The following is a 27,104-nucleotide window of genomic DNA, read 5'->3' as shown; positions in this document are numbered from 1 at the left end:
TCGATCTGCCTGTTCTGCTCCCCACTCTGTCCCTGGTGAATTCTCTCACCCTCCGCATCTCTAGCCTGTACCCCAGTTCTGTATGAATAAATAAATAAATCTTAAAAAAAAATGCAAAGGCTGCATACAAATATTTTCATCAAAAGATTGTTAAATCAACTACAGTGAAAGAATGGATTCCACCAGATATAAACATGTATGCTGTTGCATTTTGTCTTCTTAAACAGTAGTTAATTGGAATCCATAGAGTTTCAGCATTATTATTTTTGGGTGTTCTCTGATCAGACTGGGAAGAAGGGACTGGGTCAGTGGATGTCTTAGACAGTGCTTGGGGCCATAAACAGTTGTTAAACTGCAACATATTGACAATGTAGTCCTGCTTAATTCAGGTTTAGTGCCTTTTTTTTTTTCCTTTTAAATTGATGAATTTATCATTGAATTTAATTCTGCATTGTCAGGTAGGTGAATAAAATTATTTGAAGGATTTGATTTACTTTTGGTCCACCACGTATAAACCTGGATAAAAAGAGCCCTCCTTTTTATTTTTTAAGACTAGCAGAAAATGCTAATAATTCTTTTGTCTGACTATTTTATTTCATTAAGTTACTTGGATTTGTAGAGTGAGTCAAAAAAGTGAATTTGCCTTCATAGGAATGTCTGCATTTGCCAAATTAGTTTCCTGCCTCATTGCAGAACAAACTCAGTACTCAGCGAGGATTAGTCAGCAAGGGGTGGGGGCAGGGAAAAGTAGATTAGTGAGAAAGAAACTGTTAGCAATCACTTTGTTAGCTGTTAGCGTTTATGATACTGTGCTAGGTATAATGCTTTAGGTTTAATTCTATGTGGTACACAGAAATTTATAATCTAAGATGTAAGTAAACAAATGCAGGTTAGAAATAGTATCTTAAATAGCATCCATAAAAGGATGATTCACTGGGGAGATTGGGAAGTCTTATGCAACTTTGATAATTTATTTTTTTAAAAAAGGTTAGGCTTTTTTTTTTTTTTTTTTTAAAGATTTCTTATGCATGCAGAACTAGGATACAGGTCAGAGATGCAAGGGGCAGTGAGAGGATCCACCAGGGACAGAGTGGCGACTGGAACAGGCGGATTGTCGAAGTATACTGCCAAAGGTAGCAGCAAGTGAGACAGAAGAGGTCTGCTGCACCATGTGGGTCACCTCACTGGCCAGGGTTTGAACTTGTGCTGAGATAGTGGCTAGCTTCGTAGTGCTGCACTTTAACTGCTTTGCCACCAGGGAGGGACTGTAATTTTAATAATTTAGATTGAACTTAAGGGCTTCTCATGGGCCTCCTTGGTGGCATGGGAGTTAAAGACATGGCGCTCCCTGGCCAGAGAGCTGACCCACATGGTGCAGCAGACTTCTGTCTCACCTGCTGCTCCCTTACAGCAGTGTATTTCAGTGGATCAGCCTGTTCTGCTTCCTGCTCTTGTCTCTGGTGAATCCTCTCATTCCCCAGCACCTGTGACCTGTACCCCAGTTCTTGTTTGTTTGTATGTGTGTATGCATGTATGTGTATGTGATTTGTAGTAATTATCTTGTTTATGGTCATATTCACAGGGCCTAGAACTGAGCCTGGTACACTTAGGTGTGGAATGGATGAGTAAAATACACTGATGCCATTGTGTCTTTCCAGATACATGCTGGTGTCACTGTTTTATTAGGTAGGTTCAGAGCGGAGTTACCCATGAGATGTTTCTACTTGGATTGGCAAAGTTAGTAGTTATGCACGTTTTGGGATTGTCAGCAGTTAAGGAACTGAGGAATTGAAAGAAGGTTGTTGAAAACAGCCTTTTGGCCCTTCCCTGGGCAACTGTGCCTTGATGCCTAGGCCTACCTACTATGTGTTTGAGGGTAAGAGCAAGGCATGGGACAGTCAGAGAATATGTATTTGCTGAAGAATGGCTACTTTGACCCAAACAGCTACAGTAGTAGAAGCCGCTTCTCTCTGTATTTCACCCTTGTTCTCTCCATAGCAATGAAGGTGCAATTCTTTTTTTTTTTTTTTTTTTTGAGGAAATGGCTCAGCTGGCTTGACTCTTTGATTTCCTTGTCAGGAAAGTTGATGTGACCTTAACCATAGTGGGAGATCTTCAATGAGCACATTGTGTGTCTGGTTAGATTCACTAATGATTGAAAAGTACTTTTGGCAACTCACCATGCTCTAAGTATTGTGAACTGTTGTCTCAGGTTGAGGTGATAGACACTAATTTGCCAGAATTATTTCTGACTTAGCTGGGTCAGGACAAGCACAGCACAGTTCCCATGGAGGAAGCCTTCCATAAATACTACTGAAAGAAAATGGTTGTATAAAGAAAGAAGATACACTTTCTTGGAGTCACAGAAAAAAAGTATTAATTTGTGGTCCAAGAAGTTAATAGAAAGTAACTTGGACATACTAAGTTCCTCTGAAGTCATTTTTTCAGGCCCAAATCTAAACACTAGCCATTTAAAAAAAAAAATTTACTTATGTGTACAAGAACTGGGGTACAGGCCAGAGTTGTGGGTGGGAGATGAGAGGCCAGAGACAGAGTAGGGAGCAGAATAGGCTGATACTCTGCACTATACTGCTGAGGGGAGCAGCAGCCAAGATGAGAGGTCTGCACCATGTGGATTGCTGGCCTGGGGTCCAAGCTGATGCTTCAGTGACTGCTGATAGCTTCATAGTTCTGAGACTTAACCCCTTGCAGTGAACACAGCCTTTTATCCCTTGCTGGTGTCTTCACCTGCTAGCTGCGACCTGCAGTTTAGGGAGAGCTGGGTTGTGATCTTGATTAGGAAAAGTCGGGATCAGGACTCCTCCCCCAGAACCTTTTTCTGATGCAAAACTTGCTATTAAGAGAGTAATTCTCTTGTCCACTGAACTTAGAAAAGGAAGCATGGTAAACCTGAGGTGGTGAACTTTTCAGAAGCAAGAGTTGGTTTAAATATAGATGATCTACTTTACTGGCAACTCAGAATGGGAGGAGGCAGCGGTGGGACTTGTTGTACCTCTCCTAAGACAAGTGAGGAAAGACCTTGGCATCTGTGCATGTGCAGTGTATTTATGAAATATAAGCTTGCCTTAGAAGAGAGGGCCGGGGGAGGTCGAAGTCCTAGTTAGTCTTTTACCTCTGCCTTGGCTGGGAGAAAGATGCCTTTCCAAGCTGTCTCTGCGAATTGCTTTCATCCCTAGAGAAAGATGGAAGAGTCGTGCTTATTTACTACACTGTTATTTATTGAGCACCAACTGGCAGGGGTGGAGGCAGAAAAGCTGTGAAATTGACAGTCTCTGGACTTGATTTTCTTTCCCAAGGAGGAGAAACAATACCTTAGGGGCTGTAGAGTCTAGTCTTTACTCAGAAAAATGTAACTCTTTTCAGCTTTAGAGACAATTTATATACACAGGAGACTGCCCAGAGCCAAGAGGGAGCTGATGCTTTGGGAAAGGCAATACCACCCCCAACCTGTTCCACCCCTCCCGCACCCCACTGTAGACTTCCAGCTCTAGGTGGGTCGGGGCTGGCCCTCTTGAGTTTGCGGCACATCCTCTTCAGTATTCCACAGCAGCTGTCTGGAGTTTTTTCTGCTGTGCCTGGACTGATGTCATTTCCCCCTTGGCAGACAGCTTCAGTTTTGCTGCGTCTGAGATATGTCATGAGAAGGTGGGGGTGGGTCAGAGCCAGGGGTGGGGGGAGTAGCTAGGAGAGCTGGAGGGAGAGTGCCTGCTTGATCCCAAGACTGTCTACTTTCTCCTCTTTGCTAAAGGAGGCCTTTTAACTGGAACCACTGAGCACGCAGGCCCACCAGGGGAATGCTCCTTCTGTGACCTTAACTTTTAAAAACGTTTGCTCCCAACGTTAGTGTGGATGATGCTTTTGCAGGATGCCTTTCCTTTTGGGTCTTAGACAGGTAATTGCACTGGTTGTATATGGATTGGGTTTGGGAAGGGAAGAAGGGTGGCAGTTTGTTTATTATACTACAGCTTCGGGTGGAGGGAATGTTTTAGAAAATGTCTCACAATTCTTACAGGCCAGCTCCTTTGCAGAATTTGCCAGTTGCTCCTTAGTTTCCTAGCCACTGCCTTCTTAACCCCTTCTGTCCCGGAGGTGTCTCTGGGGCTGTGTGTTCTGAGGTCTCTCTGGGGCTGTGTGTTCTGATTTGAGGCACCCGAAGATTGTTTCCGAAGTCTTATAAGGGAAGCAGTTGATGAATGAGGCTGACGGGGAGAAGCAGAGTGGAATTCTTGCTCAGAAAACCTTTTATTTCTTCTCCATTTTGATTTGACTAATTGGCAGAGATTTCTTCACAGTTCTCTGGTTCTAAAGAGATTCCAAGATGGGGGTGGGGGTGATTTTTCTTTTAAGGGAAGGAAGGGCTCCCAAAGGCTTTCTCTTTTTAACCATGAGGTCAGGGCTGCCTGGCTGAGAGGCGTCCTGCATTCCTCTGAGGGAAGGGGAGTGGGAGTGGCCACATTTTGGCTTTCCTGACAGAGATTTCAAAGCCAACAGACCCCTGTGGTAAAAGCGGATGGCTTTTTGAGCCACTGTTTGAGGCAGGGGCACTAAATTACAGCCTGCAACCTAATGTGGACTGAGAAAACAGTAGCAGGACCAACTGCTGTCTGCTGAGAACACAGCTGTTGCCAACTATTTGTTCCAGGGCTTCTGAAAGTTGGCCACCCCCACCCCCACTTGGGTCTGAGAGGCACTTCTGTATGGGAATGTGTAACTGTAACCAGTGGTGGCTGTAAGAGGGGGTGGGGGTGGAAGAGCACACTGCTCCCTGTTCTGGGTAAGGAGAATCCTCAGATGAGATGCAACCTCTAGAAGTCTTTAACAGAGGCCCTCTGCTGGTTTAACCACACTCAGAAAAGTGCTAGGTGAGCAAATCTCCCTTGGGTTACCTGAAATTCTTTTAAATGTCTCTCAAAAGCTCCACACTTGCATTGTTAAATCCTTGTCAGTCTGCAGTGTTCCTTTGTTGCAATGATGGGTAGAGTGGGGAACCCTCCTTACCCCACCCCAAGGCTGCCCTTTCAACTTAAGGGCTGAGTGAACCCTGGCACAGATTTTGAGGATGGATGGTCTCCCAGCTTTGTCAGCAGGGGTAGGAGGGGGGAGGGGAGACTGCCTGATGGACTGGAAAGAACAGGGCTAGGGAACTGGAAAGACCTGTATCTTGGCTCCCCCACTGTTTTAGGCAGGCCACTTAACTGCTCTGAACCTCCTCTTTGAAATGAATAATAATACCTACTGAAAGAGTTAGCGGGAGCATTTCACTAAAGAATGTATGTAAAATACTAGCTCTGTGGCTACCCGAAAGGCTTTTAGTAAATGCCTCTTTAAATGCTGCATCAGTACTAGTTTCAGCTACTCATTCCTGACACCTGAGACTGCAGGGATACAGGAAACTAGAAGCTGGGGGACAGATTCCTTACTGAGATGGAAGGGGGCCAGGTAGGAGCTCTTGTACCAGTCACCTGGTGGCTTTAGTTGCCTGAAAGTTGGGAGCTAGGTCTGCACAGTATGTTGTTGTTGTTATTAATATAGAGGCATGTAGGGGAGGACCTCCATTGCCTCCCTCTGTTAAATGAGTGGTGGGGTGGCCTTAAGTCAAAGCCTACAACAAGGAGGGTGTTGGTTGTAGTGGGGAGCATCTCAGTGGAACAGCAGCAAGGGAATTGTTTGTTCTGATTTCTGTGATGGCTGCAAGGAAGAAGAACGGGAGGCAGAAAGGCTGAGCAAGTTAGAGTTTATTGCTCCCGGGCAGCAGCTGAGATGGCGCTCCCAAGGGTGGTGTCTGCAGCTGCCAGCCAGCGCTATAGGAGAAAGTGTCTCTTATAGGTTCTAGGTTCAGATTCTAGAAAGGTGACGTGTCGCTGTGCACCTGGATGCGAGACCCAGTTCATTCCAGTCCTTGTATTACTGCCACACTCGACAGGAATCTTTTGCTCTTGTCTCCTCTGAAGGGTTTCCTGGAAGAAGGGTGGAGGGGGGACCTCTTGAAGGCCTTGCTGCCCTAGACTTCGTTGATTCAAACTTTCTTTGTAAAAACCTTTTTGTGACCTAATTTTTGTGTATTTCTTGCATTTCTGCACCTGATAGTATAACAATATCTTTTTGGAGCTGTGTAAAAACCAGTGTTATAAAGACTGCTTGGAGGTCATTGTCTTATTTTTTTAATTATTATTTTTAAAGATTTTACTTACTTTGTGTAGAAGAAATGGGGTGTGGGCCAGAGGTGCAGTGGTTTGTATGAGAGGATTCACCAGAGACAGTCTGGAGCGAAACAGGCAGATCTACAGAAACCCACTGTAAAGGGGAACAGCCAGTGAAACAGGAAAGGTCTCCTGTGCCATATGGGTCAGCTCCTTGGCCAGTGATTGAACTCTGGTCCTAGTGGTGGTAGCCCTGAAACTTAGCCCTAGGCCATCACGAAGGCCCTGTTCTGTCTGTTTTTAAAATTATGCAAAACACACAAGCTGATAGTTTTTTCTTCATACTATATATGTGCTTTCATATGTTTCTTTTCCTCTTAATCCACATACCAACACTGTTACGTAGTGATGCCACTATTCTGAAGTTGAGCAGGGAAATGGCAATTGAAATTTGGGTATTTGGGTTCTAGAGCCTGTTTTTGTTTTATATATATGTGTGTGTGTGTGTTTATTTATTTATTTATATTTTTTCCCTCACTACCTAGACTGCAGTGCCAGTGTCTGAGTGTGGAGTAGGATTGTTACTATAGTGGGGCATATTTTCTGAAGTGTGTATCCATTTGCATTTTACTCTGGGGAAGATGTGCCTCGGTATGGAGATTTTGAACACTTAATGAATTTAGTAGACCTGGTACAAAGGATGCAAAGATAAATTAATTACTGTCCTTACTTCCAAGAAGCTTGTACTCCAATGTAGTGATTCCCAAAATGCTTAAGAAATGACCTGGAAGTGGGTCTTATTCAAATGTCTGTAGGCTGGGGGGCAAGGACCCAGAAATGTGCATTTCTTACAAGTTCCTAAAGTGATTCCGATCCAGGTATCAGTAGTTTCTGTCTACACTTAGACAAATATTTCTATGGAAATATTTGACAACCTGCTGAGATTGTAACCAGGCTCAAGGCCTGGGAAAACCAGAAAGTAGGAAGACAGCTTGACCTGCGTGGTGATGGAGTGGGTATGGAAGGCTTGCCTGAGGAGGTGATACCTGAGTCTTGAAGTATGAGCAGGAATTTAGTACACCTATGAACAGGGAAAAGAACATCTCGGACAGATCAGTTTGGGAGTGTTTTTTTTGTTTTGTCCTAAAGATTAGAAAGGAAACTGACCCCTGAATCTTGATATTAAGTATGCCTGAGGCAAGACAAAGGCAGTGGTGTCCTTTATGGCACAGTGGAGGAGGAAAACCAAATACTGATGTACTGTATGTAGCATGAATTTTATGTCAAGGGCAGTGAGGCTGTAGACTGCGTTCGTTCTTCCATGTAAGGGACAGTTACGACAGTTCACTGGAAACTACAATGTTGGCTAGACTGGTCTTTTTGTGCTTAGAGGAGCTCAAGTTCAGAAAAGTCACTTTGGGTATGACACCATATACCAAGTTTTAGATGCAACACACAATCAAGCATGTTGTCCCTGTATTATCTGAGATCGGAAAATGGGTTTTCTGGTTGAGAGACAGTTCATCATGTATATCTAACAGATGGGTTACTGATTTTCAGAAAACAAGATTGCAACAGAATGTTCTTAGACTACTGATTTGAATGAATTCTAATTCCTGTTTGATTGAGGAAGCATTGATTTTTGTCATGTTGGAAGATTCTTGTGACCAATATTCTATATCTGAAAAGTATCACAGAACTTACTCTATTCAAGCATGCAGTGGATACAAACAGGTATAAACTCTATCTCTGCCCGCAAGGGATTTACTGTCAGGTAGGGTAAGTAGCATTAAGTGCACAGGTGTGGAAATTTTAGTGGGTAGTGAGTGACATTAGAGAACAATGCTGCTGGGGCTCCAAGTGTAAAGAGACAGTTATTACACGAGGTCTTTTCCACAGTCCAGTGCTGTCAGTCGTTGCACTTTAGCTGTATGGAAGGACTAGTTGATAAATTCTAGGTTGTGTAGAACGCAACCTAGATCCATTACAGCATTGTGCCTCAGGGTGTTGTTTGTCTCTGTGGTGGGGACCAGTGTCACCTAAGTTATCCTCATTGACAAAGTGAGGTGATCCTGATACTGGAAATGAGGAGTCTCCAAACACTAGGGTGGGTCTGGGACCCTCTCAAGCAGAGGGCCCTTACTCATGTTGTAATTTGTTGTGGGTTAAGGAACAGGGGTCAGGCTCTAGCACATAGGACTGTTTGCATTTTTGAAAGGCAGGACTGGTAACTAGAGGCCATTTACTGATGCAGTGTTGAATGTAGCAGAGCAACCATAATGTTGAAACTCAGTTACTCCTGGGGGAATAGGCTCTTAGGTGCTCTCAAGGACAGCATAGAAATGGTGAATAGTCAGCTTAACTCTGCAGGTGGGGAGAGGGAAAGGGAAGAGGGAGTTGACCACTTCTGGTTTAAACCCTGAAATTGCAGTGTTAGCCAACAATGATGTGATATTTTTATTATTCACCATGAGGGAGGTGGTCTTCTTTCCCACTGTGAGAAAACTGAAACTCACCGAATTGTGGGCTCAAGATCACCAGCTCATGTGGCCATGGAGGTGCTGGAGGCCAGGTGTTGTCTTGCAAGTTATTCTGCGTGTTTCCTGCACCAAAACCTGCTGCCACACCTCTCCCCCTGTGCTCTGTGCTCTGAAGGGAGGAGGGGTTGACACTGTTACCCTCCTGAGTGTGCTCACCTCTCTGCCAGGTTCAGGGCCAATTGAGCAAGATCCTGCTTGGAAGGGAGATGGGGTATAAACAGCAAACACAGGGGTGGCACTTGTTTGTACTACCCCTGGCAGAAGCCAAAATCCTTATCTGAAATGAGTTGTAAAAAGGTTATAAGTGACAGCTGCACAAAATAACTGTTCCCCTGTGTCCTAAAGGTGAGAAAGGGTGGTTGTTATCCAAGTCCTTCAGGGGAATTTTCAACCCTCCCTATTGCCCCTCCCCAGGCGCCTCTGCTGTAAGAATCTGCATTTGTGGAGGAATGTGGCTTTTGTTTCATGTCATTCCTGTTATCAAAGAGCAACTCAGTGGGAAAGACTTGATTTTGAAACTTTTAACCAGGATAGAGCCAAAGAAAACATTCCCTTCTTGGGGGGGGTCCAAGGTTGACCTACCCCCTCCCACCCCTTTTCCATTAATAGGTAAATTTTAGTCTAAGAAGACTATGATTTGGGACTACCCTGAAAAAGATAGTAAATTCTCCTCCTCCTCCTCCTCCTGCCCCAGTTCCCTAGAGGCCAGGTTCTAGTATCCTAACTGTCCGTTTTAGCACTCTTGATTCTTATTTGTGCTTATTTGTACGGCAGTGATTAAACTTTCCCTTTGTGTTGACCCCTCTCTGGGCTCCTTTGTAGCCATAAGACCCAGCTGGACTTGAACACTGCACCTCACAGTGGCTTTTGTTTTGTGTTACTGAAGTGGGATTCAATCCTGGGAGGTGATTTGCTTGACCTATCTTTTTGTCTCAACTGAAGGAGAAAGCAGAGTGGAAAGCTTTGCATTTCAGGCATAAGGAGACATGTTTAGAGAATGGCTGGCTTGTGACTCAATGACTTTTTTTTCCTAAAAGGAGCTTATTGTTTGTCTGGACCATGTAGCATGTGAGGTATTGGTTCCCTTGTTGGAGGCCAATTTATTACTGCTTGATTCAAGTTATGAATAACTTGCTTTTAGGAGTTTTCACTGAACTGTGATGTGTAGTGTCGTTGTTGGCTCAAGTACTGCCCAACTCATCATGCGGTTTTCGTCAAGGGTTTGGAGATCCCTGGTAACTGACCAGCCAGTGGGGTGAATACCTGACCTCACAGTGCTCTTGGCATGGCTCTGGAGTGTGATGGGGAGCCCCAGGACAGGCTATGATAACAAAGATAGAATGGAGGAAAGCAAAAAACCAAAAAAAATTACCACTGGTCATGAGGGGAGCTTCTGGATATGGGCCAGATTCATATATGGTGAGAGTTATGATATCGTTTTTAGAGTTAGTGTGGGGTCCTTGGATTCACTCTGGGAAAGGTTTCACCAGAACTCCTTCCAGTGGCATGCGGCAAGTTCCCAGGCGAGTTTCTCCACGAGACAGAGACTCAGCTATATTTAAAGAGCAGGTTTATTAGGGAAAAGGACAGGAGTATTGGACACTCGCATAGGTACAAGCGGGCAGGAAGAGCTGGTCTGAGAGGAACAGGCTTGCCGAGAGCCCAGGATGGTTGCAGGTGGCGACTTTAGGAGAGTGGCCTCCACTGAGCGAGATCAGTGCAGATAAGTCCCAGCATGGTACACATCATGAGCAGGCAGAAGGCTGCTGCCCTGCAGAGGGAGAGAGTGGGTGGAAAGAAGCTCCTGCATAGGCACAAGTGGGCAGAGGACTGCTGCCTCAAGTCAGTACAGAGAATGCCATGATGTAGCCATCTTCTCTTTGGGAGGGGACAACTCCTTGTGAGCCTAGGTTTGTTGACTTTGAATAGAATCTGAAAAGGACAGGAGATAAATCTCCATATCTTTATTTTCACCTTTTGGGTCTGTGATAGACATAATTTAGAGCAGTCTGCTACCTGCTTGGATCTTCCATTCTGTAATCCAGGTATTGGTGCCCAAGGACCTTGATTTCCATGGCTATGTCAATGGCTATGCTAACCCCTTCTACTCCAGCTCCCTGTGTGAGTCAATCTTGTGATACCTTTTTATTTCCTTCATCAGTTATAGGTAAGACTCTCACTGGTCATGCAAAATCATAGCATTCCAGCCTTGACCTAAATCTTTGAGGATGCTTTTAAGCCCCTATTTGTGCCATATAGCCAAGAGGCATGGGACATAGGGGAGGATGAGCCCCTGCAAATTTCTTGACAGTCATCAGGATCAGTACTTTCTGAAAATTTTGCAGGTATGGTTTTTGGAGAGTGCAGGGACACTTGAAACTGACAATGGGACCTTCTCTAGGGGAAGTGTCAGAGTGATGAGGAGCCCATGAGGCCATCTGCAGCAGGACTGGGTAGAAGGTATCTCACATTCGTGCTCACTGTGGTGGTCTCCATCTAAGTGGGGTGTACTTTGCCTTAAAAAATGGTTCTAAACCAAGGGCAATTTTGCCTCCTGCCCAGGGCCACTTGAACATGATTGGTTGTCACTGCTGGGGTGTAGGGGAGTGTGGGATGTTCCTGTTATCACCCAATGAACAGAAACCAGGGATGCTGCTAAGAAATGCCCTGCAAGCCACAGGACACTCTCCCACAAAGATTATCTGGCTCCAAATACCAGTATTGTGAAGGCCGAGAAACCCTGAGCTTAAAAACTCCCTGTGCACAGGGCCGTCAACTGTATTTAGAAAGGAGCCACAGAAGTCAGAAAACTAACAGAAGGGTGACTGAGATGCTTAATAAGGGAGAAGTAAGTACATGTTTTCCTGTACCATTCCAAGCAGTAAGTGTTAATTACCTGACCAAAGATTTAGACTTTTGATGTCTCCAACATTCTAACCAGCAGGTGCTATGTCTTATAGTACAGGTCAGTAGATGAAATCAAGTCTGTCTGGAACTTTTTATCTCCTTTCTGAATAATTTGGCTAATTACCCCCCAGAAGGGTGAATTGTCAGTAGTGCCTAAATGTCCCTAAACAGTTTGAAAAAGCATTCAGGCTCAGCTTACAGCCTTTATTTTCAGTTGCTCTGACTTGGGCTTGCTGTAATCTATCTTTGATAGCATACCAAATATTCCCTTTTCTAGATCATCTGACGTCTCCTTTCAGGTGTAATGGCTTAGAGTCAACAGCTCTTTAAAGTTATTTAGATACAGCTTCTGAATTCTGAAGATTTAAAAAAATATATTTTATATTTTTGCAGCGAGATCAGTGTGACCCCTTGTCTGCCGGTAGAAGTAAATCTGTTTCCTTGAGCATTATTGAACATTGCTGCCAATTTCTTTTTCTTTCAACTAAAGCTTGCCTCAGGGGGGTGGAAATACTGAGAAAAAAATTGGGTTAAATTTAGAATTTTGCTTAAATGAGGAATGTTGCTGAGATCACATGTGCTCCTGAGTGTCCAGAGAAAACAATAGTAAATCTCTTTTAAAAAGTACCAGCAGCAAATTAACTGGTATTTTTTTATTAGTTAAGATCTGCCTCTTTCAGGACAAAGGAGTGAATTTTAGTCGGGTATAATTTTTTTTTTTTTAAGATTTATTTATTTGTGCATTACAGAACTGGGGTATAGGCCAGAGATGCAATGGCTGTGAGGATTCACCAGAGACAGTGGGGAGCAGAACATGCCGACTGATGAACAACATTGCTGAGGGGTGCAGTGGGTGGGTTAGGAGAGGTCTGCCGCACCATGTGGGTCACCTCTGGGGCAGGCGGGGATCGGGGATCTAACTCATGCCTAAGTGGCTTAAGCTTCTTAGGGCTGTGCTTCAACCCGCTGCGCCACCAGGGAGGGCCCTCGTCAGGTATAATTTTTAAGATATAATAGGCTTTCGTGACTCAGAACCCAGTTATAGAGAAAACCCAAGCAAAATCAGGCTAGGGTCTGGACAGTGTCCATGCTGTCATCTGCCCCCTTAAGACTGTCAGTTTCTTATCCTTAAGCAGAGTGATATCTTGCAGGCTCACCGTGGCTGTTAAAAAATTTTGAAAGCGAGATAAAATTACTTAAAGTTGTATTATGAATACATATTTCCTTACCACTGCTCTAAATGATGAGCCTGAGACTTTGGCTGTTATCTTTTTTTTTTTTTTTTTTTCTTAAGATTTATTTATTTGTGCATACAGAACTGGGGTACAGGCCAGAGGCTCAGGGGCGGCGAGAGGCTTCACCAAAGACAGAGTGGGGAGCAGAACAGTCAGATGGACGAAGTACACTGCTGAGGGGAGCAGCGGGTGGGTCAGGAGAGGTCTACCACGCCATGTGGTCACCTCCGGGGCAGGCGGGAATCAAACTCATGCAGAAGCAGCTTTAGATTCTCAGTGTTGTGCTTTAACCCGCTGCGCCACCAGGGAGGGCCTTGGCTGTTATCTTTTAAGAAAGATTGCATTTTATTAATTCGGGTATAAAACGAGCCTGAATATTTTAGGAAGGTTTTCAGCAACAAGAACTAAAACAAAAGCTTTTAAAAACAAAGTTGTTTAATTATCACAGAGTGTACCTCAGAGGCAAAGGCCGTATCTTATCTGTGGTTTTTCTGCCTGTCAGCATCTAACATTAAAAAAGTTTTGGAAGTGTTAACTTGCTCTGCTACAATTCAGGCTTTAGATCCAGAAAACTTGGTCTCTGAAGCTCATTTTCCTGATTTTCTGTCTAATAGGGATACAAAACATGGATAAAGCCTGCTAGCCAAGTGCTTGATAAAGTCACTGAGCCACACTGGGTTCTCTGTCCCACTTCTTGAGTGCTGTAGCAGTAGGTTTCCCTGATCTCCAGAAGTATTCCCCTCACACAGCAAAGTAGGGCCTTCTTTGTTTAGGCACCTGTTTTATGTGTCCTGAGTGAGGTGTTGATTGAACCTCAGACTAGGCACCTCAGAAGTCTGCTATTGCTGCTACTTGGGTCTCTGCAGCATGGGAGATGATGGACCTGTTACTGAGCTTGAAGGTGACATGTTCTTGAATAAAGGATTGCTGGGGCTACCTGGAGGCAACACTGTTTTTCCTTCTGAGTGTCTAGGGGAAGGTGGCACATTTACCTGATGTCCTGTGTTTGTGCCACCAGTCAGACTTCAGGGCTTGCATGCTTGAGGACATCAACTTGTAGCTTTAATAAACCACTGGACATGTTGCAACTTCCGGTTGTTGCTCTGGGATTTTCCTATCAGGTCATGTAGCTTTTTCTGAGTTTGTTATTCAGGTTCCTAATAGCAACACAGGAAATGGATTTTAATTTCTTTTCTGGCTGCTCTGTTTGAGGGCTATTTAATGAGGATCCAGTTCCAGTGAAACCTTAGAAGTGTTGGTATGGACAGGAATGTGCATAAATAACATTTTATTTTAAGATATACACATATACTTATGTTTATGATCTTTTGAATACGTATTTTGTAGAAATGAGTCAGATATAAATAATTATATGTTCCTTGATTCTGAGTGGATACTTTTAAAGATTCTTGAAAAAGAGTATCAGTTTATTACATATTTAGAGTGTAAGAACTGTTTATTGCCCACTTACTGTAGATATAATGAGGTGTTCTCAAATTTGAATATATGTGAATGTGACCTGAGGACTATGTTTTAAAAGGCAAATCTTCACTCTTTGCCCCTAGAGGTTCACAGTCTGCAATAATAAAAACCCCCAGGTGATTGGAACTTTGGGCCAGACACATCTCTGTTTTATTGCATTTGCTTTCCAAGTATGTTCCTTGCTACTTGCGGGCAAATTCACTTACTTATTGGAAGCCCTGACTTACTCTGATTACCTTTGTTGCTGTTCTCAGACTCTCAGTGAGTCTGTGTTTGGAATTCCCCAGATAGAAAACCTGGGAGACCTACAAGTGAAGTAAAGGAACCCTTGTCTTTGCTAGAGGGCCCTTTGGATTCCCTTCAGCAACTCACTTTTTAAACACATCGTAAATCTATAGCTGCTCCCATTGGTTGTAGGCTTTTCTCTAATGTGTCACCAGCTCCCCTTCCAGGTATTCTGCAGTTTGAGGATGGGAGACTGGGCACTACTGAGACAGTAAGCTGGAGTTTAGGGCCCTGGAGTGGTAAAGTACACTGTCAGTTATGAGAACTGTACAGATTACACAATTACGAGAGATTTTACCTGGTTCAGTTTCCTGGCTTGATTTGGATAAAACCAAATAGGTGATTCTAAGTTAAAGTTGGTTGTTTTTGTCTGTCATCCTTTTCCTGAAGACTATTGCCAAAATGAGATAGAATCTGCTCCAAGATGTACAGTGCTAGGGTTGGTCTATTTCCTGGAAAACTCCTCCTGGTTCAAAAATGGAAGGAAAGTTGATTTTATTGGTTACTCTATAGTATCAACCACCATTTGAAAGGTGTTGGGGGGGGGGTAGGGAAGCAGAAGGTGTCAGGAATGGGCACCCAGTTAAAAAGGAAATATAAGGAATTTGGATATTCAAATTTTATGTTCAAGTTTTCATCTAAAAGGCCAATGATTAATTTGCAAACTATGTACTTGAATATTAAGTGTTGTACATAAATACATGGTCTGGTCTCTGCTGCATTATCAACTCTTCCTTTCACACTACTATTCCTGAGATTCACTACCTTCTCACTTTCCTTGCACCCTAGACTGATTTCTGAATTGGTGTTTTTACAAGTGCTTGACATTCCATCTGTCGGAACACTGCTTCACCTGATTCCCTGTAATCATTCAGGGTTCAACTCACATTTCATCTTCCTAGGGATGCCTTTCTGACTGTCCCACCTAAAAATCTTTGTCTTGTTGTCCTGTTTTATTAACCTTATGGAACTTACTACTCTTTTAAATTTTTATTTCACTTGTTAACGTTTGGTTGGTGCTTGCAGCTGCAGAGTGCAACTGCAAATTTGTATTTTCAGTTAAAAATGTATACTTGTGTGTTTTATATGTATGTATGTATGTTTCTAAGGATTTATTTATTTGTGCATACAGAACTGGGATACAGGCCACAGGTGCAGGGGTGAAAGGATTCATCAGAGACAGAGTGGGGGGAGCAGAACAGGAAGGCTGACGAAGTACACTGCTGAGGGGAGCAATAGGCGGGTCAGGAGAGGTCTGCCACACCATGTGGATCACCTCCCTGGCTAGGGATTGAACTCATGCTGCAATGGCTGTGATAGCTTGATAGTGCTGTGCTTTAACCCATTGTACCACCAGGGAGGGCCCTATACTTGTATTATTAATATATTATTAAAAATTAGTGTTGAAATTTTTCAGTTAACTCTTTAAGTACATCATTTTCTTTTTTCCCCATGTATCTTCCTGTGTTCCCTTTATAAATGATTTCTTTTTCCATGGAAAAAGGTGGTACCACAAATGAGTTCACATCCAGCAACCAAGGAAGTCAGAGTCCTGTGCTTAGTATCTGTGAAGGATACCAGCTTTACTATTTTTTTACTTTTAAATGTTAAAACTTGAGTGTTTTCTGAAATCATGAAGATGTTATTAGCCTATTGCTAGCAGGATTTTACAGTTCTTTAAATTGGCAAATTCAGACCATCCCTGGGGAAGCACTACTGCCCAGTGTCTCTTTCGTGCTGGTACTTAGAAAGTTGTTATGCTGATTAAATTGACCTTTACAGTGGCTCAGCTAAATATAGCAACTATAAGACATGGAAACTGTTAAGGAAAAGTTGTTAGTCCCACAGTTTTTGATGCCACCAAACAGATGAGATAATTTTTTGCAAATGTGTAAAATGCAGTTTTTCTTTTCCATTGTAAAAATATTCTTTCCAATTCAGTGCTGGTCTTTCTTGCTTTTTTGTGCCTGTGCTTTTGTTGGGTTTCCATGTGTGCCCTGCACCTGGGAGCTAGCTGGTATCGGGGCTGAGGGCAAGTACCTGTAACCAGTGGGACCCTAGCAGCCATGTCACTCCCAAGGCAAAAAACCATGCTCAGCATAAGCATGTGTATTAATTACCTCACGTTCTTTTGTAAGAAGTCCTGTTTATAGCTTTTTTGTTCTTGGAATTTTGTACAAATGAAAATTGCCAGAAAGAAGTTGTCTTTTAAAAATGTAGTTCTGACCAGGTTACCCTTGTACATAGTCTGATCCTAATGCCTGTGTGGGGTGTAGGTGCTCAGTAGAGGTTGAAGGAATGAAGGCCCCACATTCCATTCTGGGGCAACATGTTGCTTACAAAAAATGAGTGTGTGAGGAGGAGGATGCAGCCTCTGGTACTGAGAAGGGAGGAGCCCTGTGCCTGGTTCCCCTCCTTGCTGTCAAGTGGAAGATGAAGGGCCTTGTTCCCCACACCCAAAAGTTGGAATCTGTATTTTATTTACTGAAGCAACTTAAGAATAAAAAACAACTGAAGAAGTATAAGTTCAACAAGGAGGCCGCAGCTTCCCTGTTAGAAGCTCAAACTCTAGCGTCACACCAACTAGATTGGACTCTTTCCTGGGTGTATAATCTTAGGCCACCCTCAACTACAGTGCCTGATACTACCCAATTACAGAGCTGTTGCCTTTAAACAAAGGGGTTGTATATCAAGCCTAGAGCAACACCTGAGACTGGCGAGTGCTCAGTGCCCACTGGCCATCATCCCCCGAGCTTCCTCTCTGCCTTGTGGAAGCTACGTGGCCAGCGCTACTTTAAGTGCCAAGCGCTGCGTTCCTAATGGGCATGGTCTGGGGGGTCAGAGACATAGGGTTTCTGCCCACAGAGATGACAGAATCCATTCTCTGGCTCACTCTCTGGAGAAAGGGGGATGAGAGGGACATTTACTGGCTCTTCTGGTTGTTGAGCAGAATGACATAGTAAGTGTAAAGTGCTAGAGATACTTGGAAGGAAAGCTCTCCTTAGAGAGGTGGAGGCAGCAGAGGGAAAGTGAGTTTGGTCCTTTATCCCAGTCTTCCTGCTTTGGTTCATGGAGGAGCCCACGAGAGCCTTTTTCCAGTAGGTCAAGAGGATGCCACTTGTTGAGATTTAAACTTGTCTCATTACATGCCTCATTTAGGACCAGTTGGCCACCCCGTGTTCAGAGCCTGAACTTCATCTGGTGAATTTTCCAGAGGCAGAAATGTGGCTGGGTTCTTTCATGTGTCTGCATGTAGGTATCACGGCCCCCTCTACAAACTATTTGGACACTCTGAACTGTGCTCTTGTGAGCCAGTGCCAGAAGAATGGCATTCCAGGCCCTGGTAAACTTGGGAAAGATGTTTTGATGTCCTTATGAAAGTTCTGTTTGCTCTGAAATCAGAGAGCTTGTGTTCTAACAAAAGCAGAGAGCACATAGCTGCCTTCTTCATGAGCAGCAGGCCTCGGGGAGACATCAGCTGGATGACTGCCCAGTGGTGTTCCATTTTGTTTATGGTGAACATGGAAGGCAAAGCTTGGAAGAACTTGTTTGCAGTATTGTGAAATTCTCATTGTCAGAAGCTACACATATCCTTCCTGTGTTTCCTTCTTGGAACTCCTTCCTACCAGGGGAATTCCAGGCCAGAAAGACCTGAAAGATGTGTATGGTGGCACCGACCAGGCCTCTGATTTTTGAGCAATGCCCTTGGTCTGCCCATGTGCCTTTCAGGAACTGAATTGTTGCTGCCTACCCACAGTCCTGTGGACAGTGCTTTGTTTATACCCTTAGCCAAGTGGACAGAGTAGTAAAGCAGGTCTCAGAGAGGAGCAACTAACCATGTGGCTTAAGTTTCCACTGGCAGGCATCCCCCGGATGTGAGCAAGGTCAGACTGAGTAGCAGCAGATAAATACTGTGTTTTAAGTTTCTTTGCTTAGCAGAGTTTTTTATTTTTTCCCCCTTCTTACCTCCCAATTTCTTGAGGATAGGGACAATATCTTATTCATCCATGTATCTCTGTATACAATACTGTACTTAATACAAAGACCCATAAATACAAGTTTACTTCTTTGGAGTAAAGTAGTTTTGAAAGCCAGACCTAACGACTTCATATGCATTGTGATTTTATCAAATGCATTGTGAGAATACATTTTGGTCTAAAGTTAAGTTTGGCTGGTGGAGTAGTTATTATCTTTTTTTAAGATTTATTTTATTTATGCATACAAGAACAGTCTCATAGGCAGGGGGGCAGGGGGAAGGAAAGGTTAGAGGATTCACCAGACACAGAGTGGGGAGCAGGACAGGCAGATCTTCTGAAACACACTGCTGAGGGGGGTAGTGGGCGACAGAAGAGGTCTGCTGCAGCATGTGGGTCACCTTCCTGGCTGGGGATTGAACTCAGTGGTTGGTGATAGTTTGAGACTTTAACCCCAATGCCACCAGGGAGGCCCCTCATCCTTTTTCTTCAGAGCAAAGAATTTTAATACAGATTTTCTTGGCCCTCTTTTTGAATCACACTGTAATTAATTAACCTTGGAGATGATGTGTTTTGTAGAGAGGTGGAATAACTTGATGAGATCTTAATCCTGGAATACATACAGAATTAAAATTTCCAGGAAGTTTCACAGAAAAGCCAGCTTTATTTAAGACATACTGCTAATTATAGGAGAATCATCACCTTCTCACCAGCTGAGTCTAACACTGGAACAGGAAATATTTCTGCTTGGACATTAAGAAAAGCCTTTCCTGTCTCAGGAGAACGCTGCACTTTGCCAGTTGGTTTTGCGTGCTGAATCCTTTCCCCCCTTTATGAAACAATTTTTTCCTTCTTAAAGATGCTGTGGTGTGATTCTTTAAAATATATATTTTTTAATGGACCAGTCATTAGTGTAGACCTTGGTAGACAAGCAGGAAGAAGGGGATGAGAAGAAACATGGTTTTTAAAAACTAAAATACCCTAAGATGCATTTTTATTTATTTTTTTTTTAGGATAAGGAAACCTGTGTGGGTACCAACAATCAAAGCTACATCTGTGACACAGGACACTGCTGTGGACAGTCTCAGTGCTGCAACTACTATTATGAACTCTGGTGTAAGTCCTTGCCTGGAGGTTATTCTCACTGCCTCTGCAGATTGGAAAACCATGGGCTGATTGATCACCCCTTTTCTCATTCCCTTGGGGCTAGTATTGGCGAGTAGAATCTGTTTCTGCTTCCCAAAGCAGCTCCTTTGTGGAGAAGTCAAGCTCTGGTGTTCTGTGTACTGTATACTAAACATACGGGAGTATGAGATCTGCATCTTAGAAAGAGGCTGTGGTAGCCAGGTGTGCTACAGAACTCCTGCCTGTGATTCTCTTTGATGCTCTCTCCAGTGTGTGCCAGGCAGTGATAACAACTTAGATCCTTCCATGAATCTGCCCAGAGACCCAGATTTGCCGTTTTTGCAGAGTTGCTGTAGCAACCAAGCTGCTGGGTATGCTGGGCTGTGTTCTGTGGGTGACAGGCCATCTTGTAAACACCACAAGCTGCTTCTAGAAAGCCCCATAGAGCATCAAGGAGCTACCACTATTTCTGAAAGTCCCTCTTAAAGATACAATTTCCCCCTAAATCCCTGTCTATACGGAGCCCTTCTGGGACGGAGTCTAGGAGGTTCAATCATCTGTTCCTTCCCCAGTTCTCAAACTCGTGTGTGCAGATTTCTCTCATACCTACTCTGTTAGCCTCAGTAAAGGCTGTGCAGACAGTTCTCGTCTATCACTGGTTTGCTTGAAGCCAAGACTACTGTACCTTCTGCAGTTGTACAAGGCTGGTGACTGACCATATCACTTCAGGGAGTGACCCAGGCTTGAAGGTTCAAAAGCAGACATTCTCTTATCTTCTCAGCCTTCAGACAAGACTTAGTAGGATGCTTAAGAGGGTGGGATTGTCCTTTGGGTAGAGTCCATCAGTGACCAGCAGAGCAAAAGTCCTTACAAGGATCTGTTGAGAGAGGAAATGGAGACTGTTTCCTGCTAGTTTGAAGCCTCTGTCACTCTTTCTGGAAACAAACTCTGCTTATTTGTGCCTCCATGACCTTAATACTGCCATCATCCTTTCTCCCGTGTCCTTTCTGATCTCCCCTTCACATCAGTGCAATGGTAAGGATGCAGCTGAAGGGCTGTCCTTTGCTTTGGAAAGGAAATTAGCAGGCTGAGAACGCCTGCTCTCTGGAACACAATTGTGTCTTACAGCCAGTAGGAGTGGTTCCTGGAACAGAACTACTTCTTCACCTGATTCTTCCCAGCCCAGGGTTAAGAGAGGCCTTTCTGCCTTTCTGAGGTTCCAGAATCAGTCAATTGCAGACTCCTCCCTCAAGGAAAGGACTCAACTCCCGAATCCCAGCTAGTCCTCCATGTGCGTGAGTGGCAGAGGAGGGCAAAGAACAGTTATTTTAGAAAGGGTGGGACTGGGAGACTTACTAAAGAGCACAAAGTGCCAAGCAGGTGGATAGAGTGTTTAAATATTTTAAAATGCAGATATGTGCTGGATTGCAGTTCTTCCCACCCCTTGTTAAAATAAAAGTTGAAGCTGTACTGCCAGAGAGCCTCAGAGCTGCAGGTTGTTATTCTGGGGCCCGGCCCAGGCGGCATCAGTGGTGGAGAGTACTGGAGCTGATGATAGATCCATTTCGGATTGACAGAGCTGCCTGGCCTTGGCAGAGCAGATTCAGTAACCATCATAGTTGAGTCACAAAGGCCAGGGCAGGGGGGCTGGAGTGATAGGGACAGGGAGCCTGAGATGACTGGGAGGCATTCTGGGGAGCAAGTAGTCCTACACCCCAAGGGCTTACAAGAGCATCCAGGATGGCTGGTTATTTCTCCAGTAATGGTCAGTTGGGGAAACAGAGGCCAGACCAGAATCTGGCTAGAGACCAGAGTCTAGATGGGGAGAAAAGACTTGCCATTATTTGAGTTGGCCTGTGCTTTCCAAGTTTTGGAGGGAGGGACAAAGGCTGTAAAAACAAAACTTTCCTTTTATCTGTGTCCAGAAATGGACTCTTGGTCAGGCAGTGCTAGTGAATGTTCTACCCCTTTCAGAATTCTTTGATTTCTCTGCATTTTTAGGGCCCTCATCTCTGCCTCATGTTAGGAGGCAGAGTGTTGAATTAGGAGGTTGAGTGTTGGGATGAACTTATTTACTTGACGGCAAAACTATACTTTGTGTCACTTGAAACCCTGTTACCTCTAATTGCCTGTAAACTACACCTGGAATGGGAAAGTAATGGTCTTTGGGTGATTCTTTTTGTCATCCCAGTGGAAGGGGGTGGGGTGGGGTGGGAATCTAAACCAGAAAATTTTGGCAAGGTTTTCATCAAAATACCTCCTTAATCATAGGCCATCAGAGTGAGAAATGGCCATTTTTACCAACTCTTGCCTCTCCTAAACTGCATGTTCCTGTGTGCTGAGAACTCTGTCACATGCACAGATATGTACAGAGCCCAGTTTACACAGAGACATGAGCACACACAGACTGTTAGCTTCGGCCAGCACCTTTCTTACTTGTCTTTCAGTCTGTTGTAAACTAAGCCAATAGTCAATGTGAGGCATGAGCTTGTCAGGACCAGCTCATCATCATTACCATCTCATGCACTTTTATGGAACTTATACTATAATTACTATAATTCATTTATTCATTCAGCAAACACTTATTCCAGTGGTTTTCAAACTTGAGCTAAAATTTCCTTTTTTTTTTTTTTTTTTTAAAGATTTATTCATTTATGTCTACAAGAGCTGGGGTGAAGGCCAGAAGTGCAAGGCTGGTAGGTGGGTGAGAGGATTCACCAGAGACAGAGTGGGGAACAAAACAGGTGTAATGACTAAAAGACACTGCTTGAGGGGAGCATTGGGCAAGATAGACGCCTGCTGTGCCATGTGGGTCACCTCCCTGCTGGGGATTGATTTTGTGCTGCAGTGGCAGCACATTGCTTCATAATGCTGAGACTTAACCCCTTGTACCATCAGAGAGGCCCTAGTATCTGCTTTTTTTTTTTTTTTTTGTTAAGATTCATTTATTTGTGCATACAAGAATTGGAGTGTAGGCCAGAGGTGCAGGGTGGGGGGGAGGGTAAGAGGACTCACCAGAGACAGAGTGGGGAACAGACCAGGCAGATGCACTGAAATACACTGATGAGGGGAGCAGCAGGCGAGGCAGAAGAGGTCTCTATGCCAATTGGCCACTTCATTCTGGCATCAATTTTCATTGTTTGGACTTTAATGGAGGGAAGGGGGAATTTCAGGATTGTGGAGTTTCCCTGAATGCATGAAACAGGTATGAGCCAGTCCAGTTACACTGTTTGGCTAGGTTTTTACCAGCTAACTTTTTTCTCTTAAAACAATATTGTAAAAGTGCTCTGAAGGGAGGCCCAAGGCATTTGACATCCTGAGCAGAATCAAGAATTCTGACCCCTGTGGAAGGGTTCTCCTTCCATGCTCCTATTGAACCCAGGTCCCTAATGAGCCAGGGTGTCTAGACAAAGGCAGGTGGGTTGCTGTTAGCTGATATCACATCTTGTTCATAGTAAGAACTCAGAAAATATGAATTGACTGGTTTTTCGATGAATTTAGCCTAACAGAATCTAGAGCTCACCTGGGATTTTTTTCCTAGCTGTTGTTTTTTGATACAATACTTTTTGAGCTTGAAAGGGAAATTTAAATGAAACCCTCACTGTCTGTGCCTGTCTGTAACAACAGTGATTACTAATTAGTAAGTAATTATTAAATAAGCTGCAGAACTTGTACCCCAATTCTAAATACTCTGTATATGTGAGTCATTTAGTCTTCACTATGATCAAGTAAGGTAGAGAACATTATCCTTCCCAATTTATAGATGATGGAAGTAAAAGCAAAATGATCATTGAGGTCACAAAGCTAGGAAATGGTTTTGTGAGCTGGGATTTGAATCCAGGTAATCTGCCTTTTCTCCTCTAGATCTGCACTCATGCTTATGGGAAACTTTGTTGCCTTGGGCAGCACCACACTGCTACATAATACAGAATGCTGCTCAAAAGCAAGATCTTGGCCATTTTATTGATAAAATATTATGGGGAAGCAGAAAAGGAGATGGGGAAGTAGAAGAAGGGGAAGGGTGGAACTGTACTTCTGATCTTCTGATAGCTTGGTATCAAACCCTAATTCCCCAGTCAGGATTTCAGTCTTATCAACAAAGTGTTCCACTGATGAGCTCCTGGGGTCCTTCATTATACACCACCAGGTCTTCCAGTCTTACCTCATGATGTTTAAGTCAGGAGTAAGTTTATGCATCCATCATCAGCCCTCCCTCTCCCACTCCCCCACCCAGGCATTCCTGGTCATACCTCTTGATGCACACCCTTCCCAGAGGGATTCAGCTTTGCTCTTGATTGACTTGAAGGTCATCTTGTAGGGTTGGGCGCCTATGACCCAGCAGTTCTGACCTTGCTTTAGGAATGCAGAGCTGTAGGTAACAAAATGGAGGCTGGATAAGCCTCTTAGGATTAGCAGAGGACATAACTTTTCCAGTCTTTCACATGAAATTGCAGTCCTTCGAAGTCTTCAGTCCCCAAAACGAAGCCTTTTCCACAGTAACAGTGTTAGGAGCTTTTGCCAAGAGCTCCAAGAGGCCAGGAAGGTCACTCACCACCCAGTGGGGTAGAAAGAGCTAATTTACAGTATGCGTTGGCTTCCTAATGCGGAATTTCCTGCCTGGTGGTATTTTCCCAAGTTTATAGTGAATTTTGCAGCCCATGACTCAGTTCCTACTTAGGGCTGTAATTGTTTATAAAAACATGTTTTCCATTTGCCTCACATGATACCCTCCCCACTATAAGGTCACAGTTTTCAAAATTGTCATTATAGAAAGTCCTCTCTGGGTAGGTGTGTGTTTGGGAAGGAGGTTGTAGTTTTGTCCCCCCTTGTTTGTCTCCTTCCTTTTTAAAAACTAACTTTCTTGTCTGTGAAATTAGAATAAAGATTAAAAATCATATTTCCATAGGGGCTGGTTTGAGCTGTTAATGATGGGATGCCAATTTGACTGGAATGGTTCCAGGACAGTCCTTTTGTGAGGGTCAGACAAGGATGCCTCTGTCAAGTGGGGCCACCTCACTAAGTAGGGGTCTTTCTGGGTCAATACTAAACCCAGTCAGTCTTGCCACTCGATCCATTTTGTTCCCAAGTTTTCTACCCCTAGCTTTGTTCCACACAACTATTGTGGTTTGATATTAAAAACTGAGAAAGTAGAACATAGTTTGAGACTGAAGTAGCATCATACATCTAGTATGATTTCTGCCTACAATACCACATGGGAAGTAGTTGCTGGAGGCCTCTCATAAGTGTGTAAGTTTCTTGGTGTTATGTTAGTTTTGACTTAAGTAATTTTGGTCAGGTTTTGTGTTCTAATTGTCTTATTCTTAACCCAATCTCCTGTCTATCTAATTTTTACTTTAGAGAAAAAAAATCCTCTTGCTATTGCACTGCAAGTTCAGTGGATGGCAGCATTTTTTTCTGGATCCTGGGACTCCTTTAATAACCTCATAGACACTTTAAATTCTCTTCCTAGAAAAGCCTATAACCACACTGCATCAGTCAAGACGGGTAGGTTATATTCAGTAACTGTAAGTCCAAAATCTTTTGGCCTACCACAACAGGTTAATTACTCACCCCTGCCAGCGTCCATCACAGGTTGGATGGGAGGTTGTTTGTATTATGTCATCCTCTGGGCCAGACTGACCGTGGGGTCATTTATCTGCAGTGTTCCAGTTGCCCTAACAGCTACTGGAGGTATCACAGCAGGGAGAAATGTCGTGGTCACTTCAATCCCAGTTCACTACTTAGAACCAGTCCCAAAGCCTCACCCAATCTTAAGTCAGGAAGTTCAAAGTACCCATTTGCCAGAAGTAATTTGACCAAAGTGAAAACTAAGGCAAATGTTGTTGTTTTTTTAATTCAAAGCATGGGTTTAAATACAAGGCATGTTATAAAAGTTGAGGACTAGTGCCCTAGATCTTATATATTGCAGTATAAAGTTTGAAAATTGGGTCACCAGTCTGCACGTACATTTATTACTATTTACAGTACCCAGAATATGGAAACAACCCACATGGTCCAGAAGAGACAATGGATAAAAAACTGTGGTATGTTTACACAATGGAATAATGTTCAGCAATCAAAAGGGATAAAACTCATGCCACTTGTGGCCCCATGGATGGAACTGGAAGGGATTATGCTAGCTGAAATTAGTCAGAAGGAAAAAGATAAATACTGGATGGTCTCATGTATATGTGGAGTATAGAAAAAACAAAATATCAAGGAAAAGTCAAAACTAGCAAACGGACCATAGTACTGAGCCATATAGCAAAGGAGACGGGGTGGGAGGTTTGGCAAAATAGGGGTGGGATGAACAAGGGAATATGGTGATGATTTATGGGTGATATGGTAGACTACAACAATGTAAGGGTAAAAAACATTCCTGAACCAACAAAACTATATATAATAAAAATGAATAAATGTTGGTTTATCTTTTAGGTAAGGAACTACTGAAAGAATGCCTTGGGAGGTACAAACGTAGTAGATGCTGATCATCTACTAGAGAATGTACGTTTAAAATGGTAAATCAACAGAGAAGTATAGTGGAATGCAAGATTATGCTAGACAAATAAGAGGAATATAGGTGATATAAAAAAGTAGCTAGTTCAGATTCTTTTAGACTTTACCAAGCCCACTCTAGGAGACTGGGAGCTAACTAGATGTTACAGAATGTCATGAGTGAGCCATTTCCCTTCCAGCCATTTCCCTCTCCCCCCTTCTTTGAGGACTCTTGTGATAGTGAGTGTCTTGTCTTGAGTCAGCCAGCATTCATAAGGAGAGACATGTGAATTCAACTATGAGAATCTGGGAAGGACCATCAGAAAGACTTCTAAGTTCCATTTACATTTATGTTCCATGGTTAGAGTGGGGAATTTGTCTCCTTGTGTGTAAAAGTGCTAAAGGTCTTTTGTCAGGCCTCGGCAGAAGGTTCCGGCAAACATTGTAATACACTGAGAGCACCTAGATGTCACAGAGTGGTCTCAGAGTCCTGCTAGGACTAGCTGGCTGTCCTGCACACCTGCCTCACTCTAGAGTGGCCACTTTGTGAAGAGTTTTAGCAGGGAAACCATGGGGGATAGAGAAATGGCCATTGCCAGATTTCGGTAGGATCTTGTGAAAAATACGGTTTTCTAGTATAGTGGGGCAGAGGGGTGAAAATCAGAATTACTCACTCACAAGCCTGTTTGTGGGGAGAGGGAAACTTAAGATTATTTTTTTTAACCATGTTAAGTTATTGTAACAAGAGATACATGTGGAAATTATTAACCATTTCTAAACACAAATTTATAATTAAAAACCAAGGTAAATAGGACAAACTCAAGAGACCAGGGTTAACCCAATTGGAGTATCCTCACCTGAGCACTTATGACTACAGAATACAACTCAAAGCAGACATAA

General features: G+C 43.5%; 1 protein-coding gene across 1 annotated transcript in view; it reads left to right on the top strand.

The window, feature by feature from the left end:
• Positions 1–27,104, top strand: part of WBP1L (WW domain binding protein 1-like) — a 48,741-nt gene that overhangs the window by 14,366 nt on the left and 7,271 nt on the right. Inside the window, exon 2 of the mRNA XM_004681008.2 lies at positions 19,598–19,700. Within this exon, the coding sequence (XP_004681065.2) occupies positions 19,598–19,700 (103 nt within the window). The remainder of the gene's footprint in view (positions 1–19,597; positions 19,701–27,104) is intronic.

Source organism: Condylura cristata, unplaced genomic scaffold, assembly GCF_000260355.1.
Source record: "Condylura cristata isolate star-nosed mole 26May11 unplaced genomic scaffold, ConCri1.0 scaffold00011, whole genome shotgun sequence".
Classification (NCBI taxonomy): domain Eukaryota; kingdom Metazoa; phylum Chordata; class Mammalia; order Eulipotyphla; family Talpidae; genus Condylura; species Condylura cristata.
This window is presented reverse-complemented; position numbering and strand designations above follow the sequence as displayed.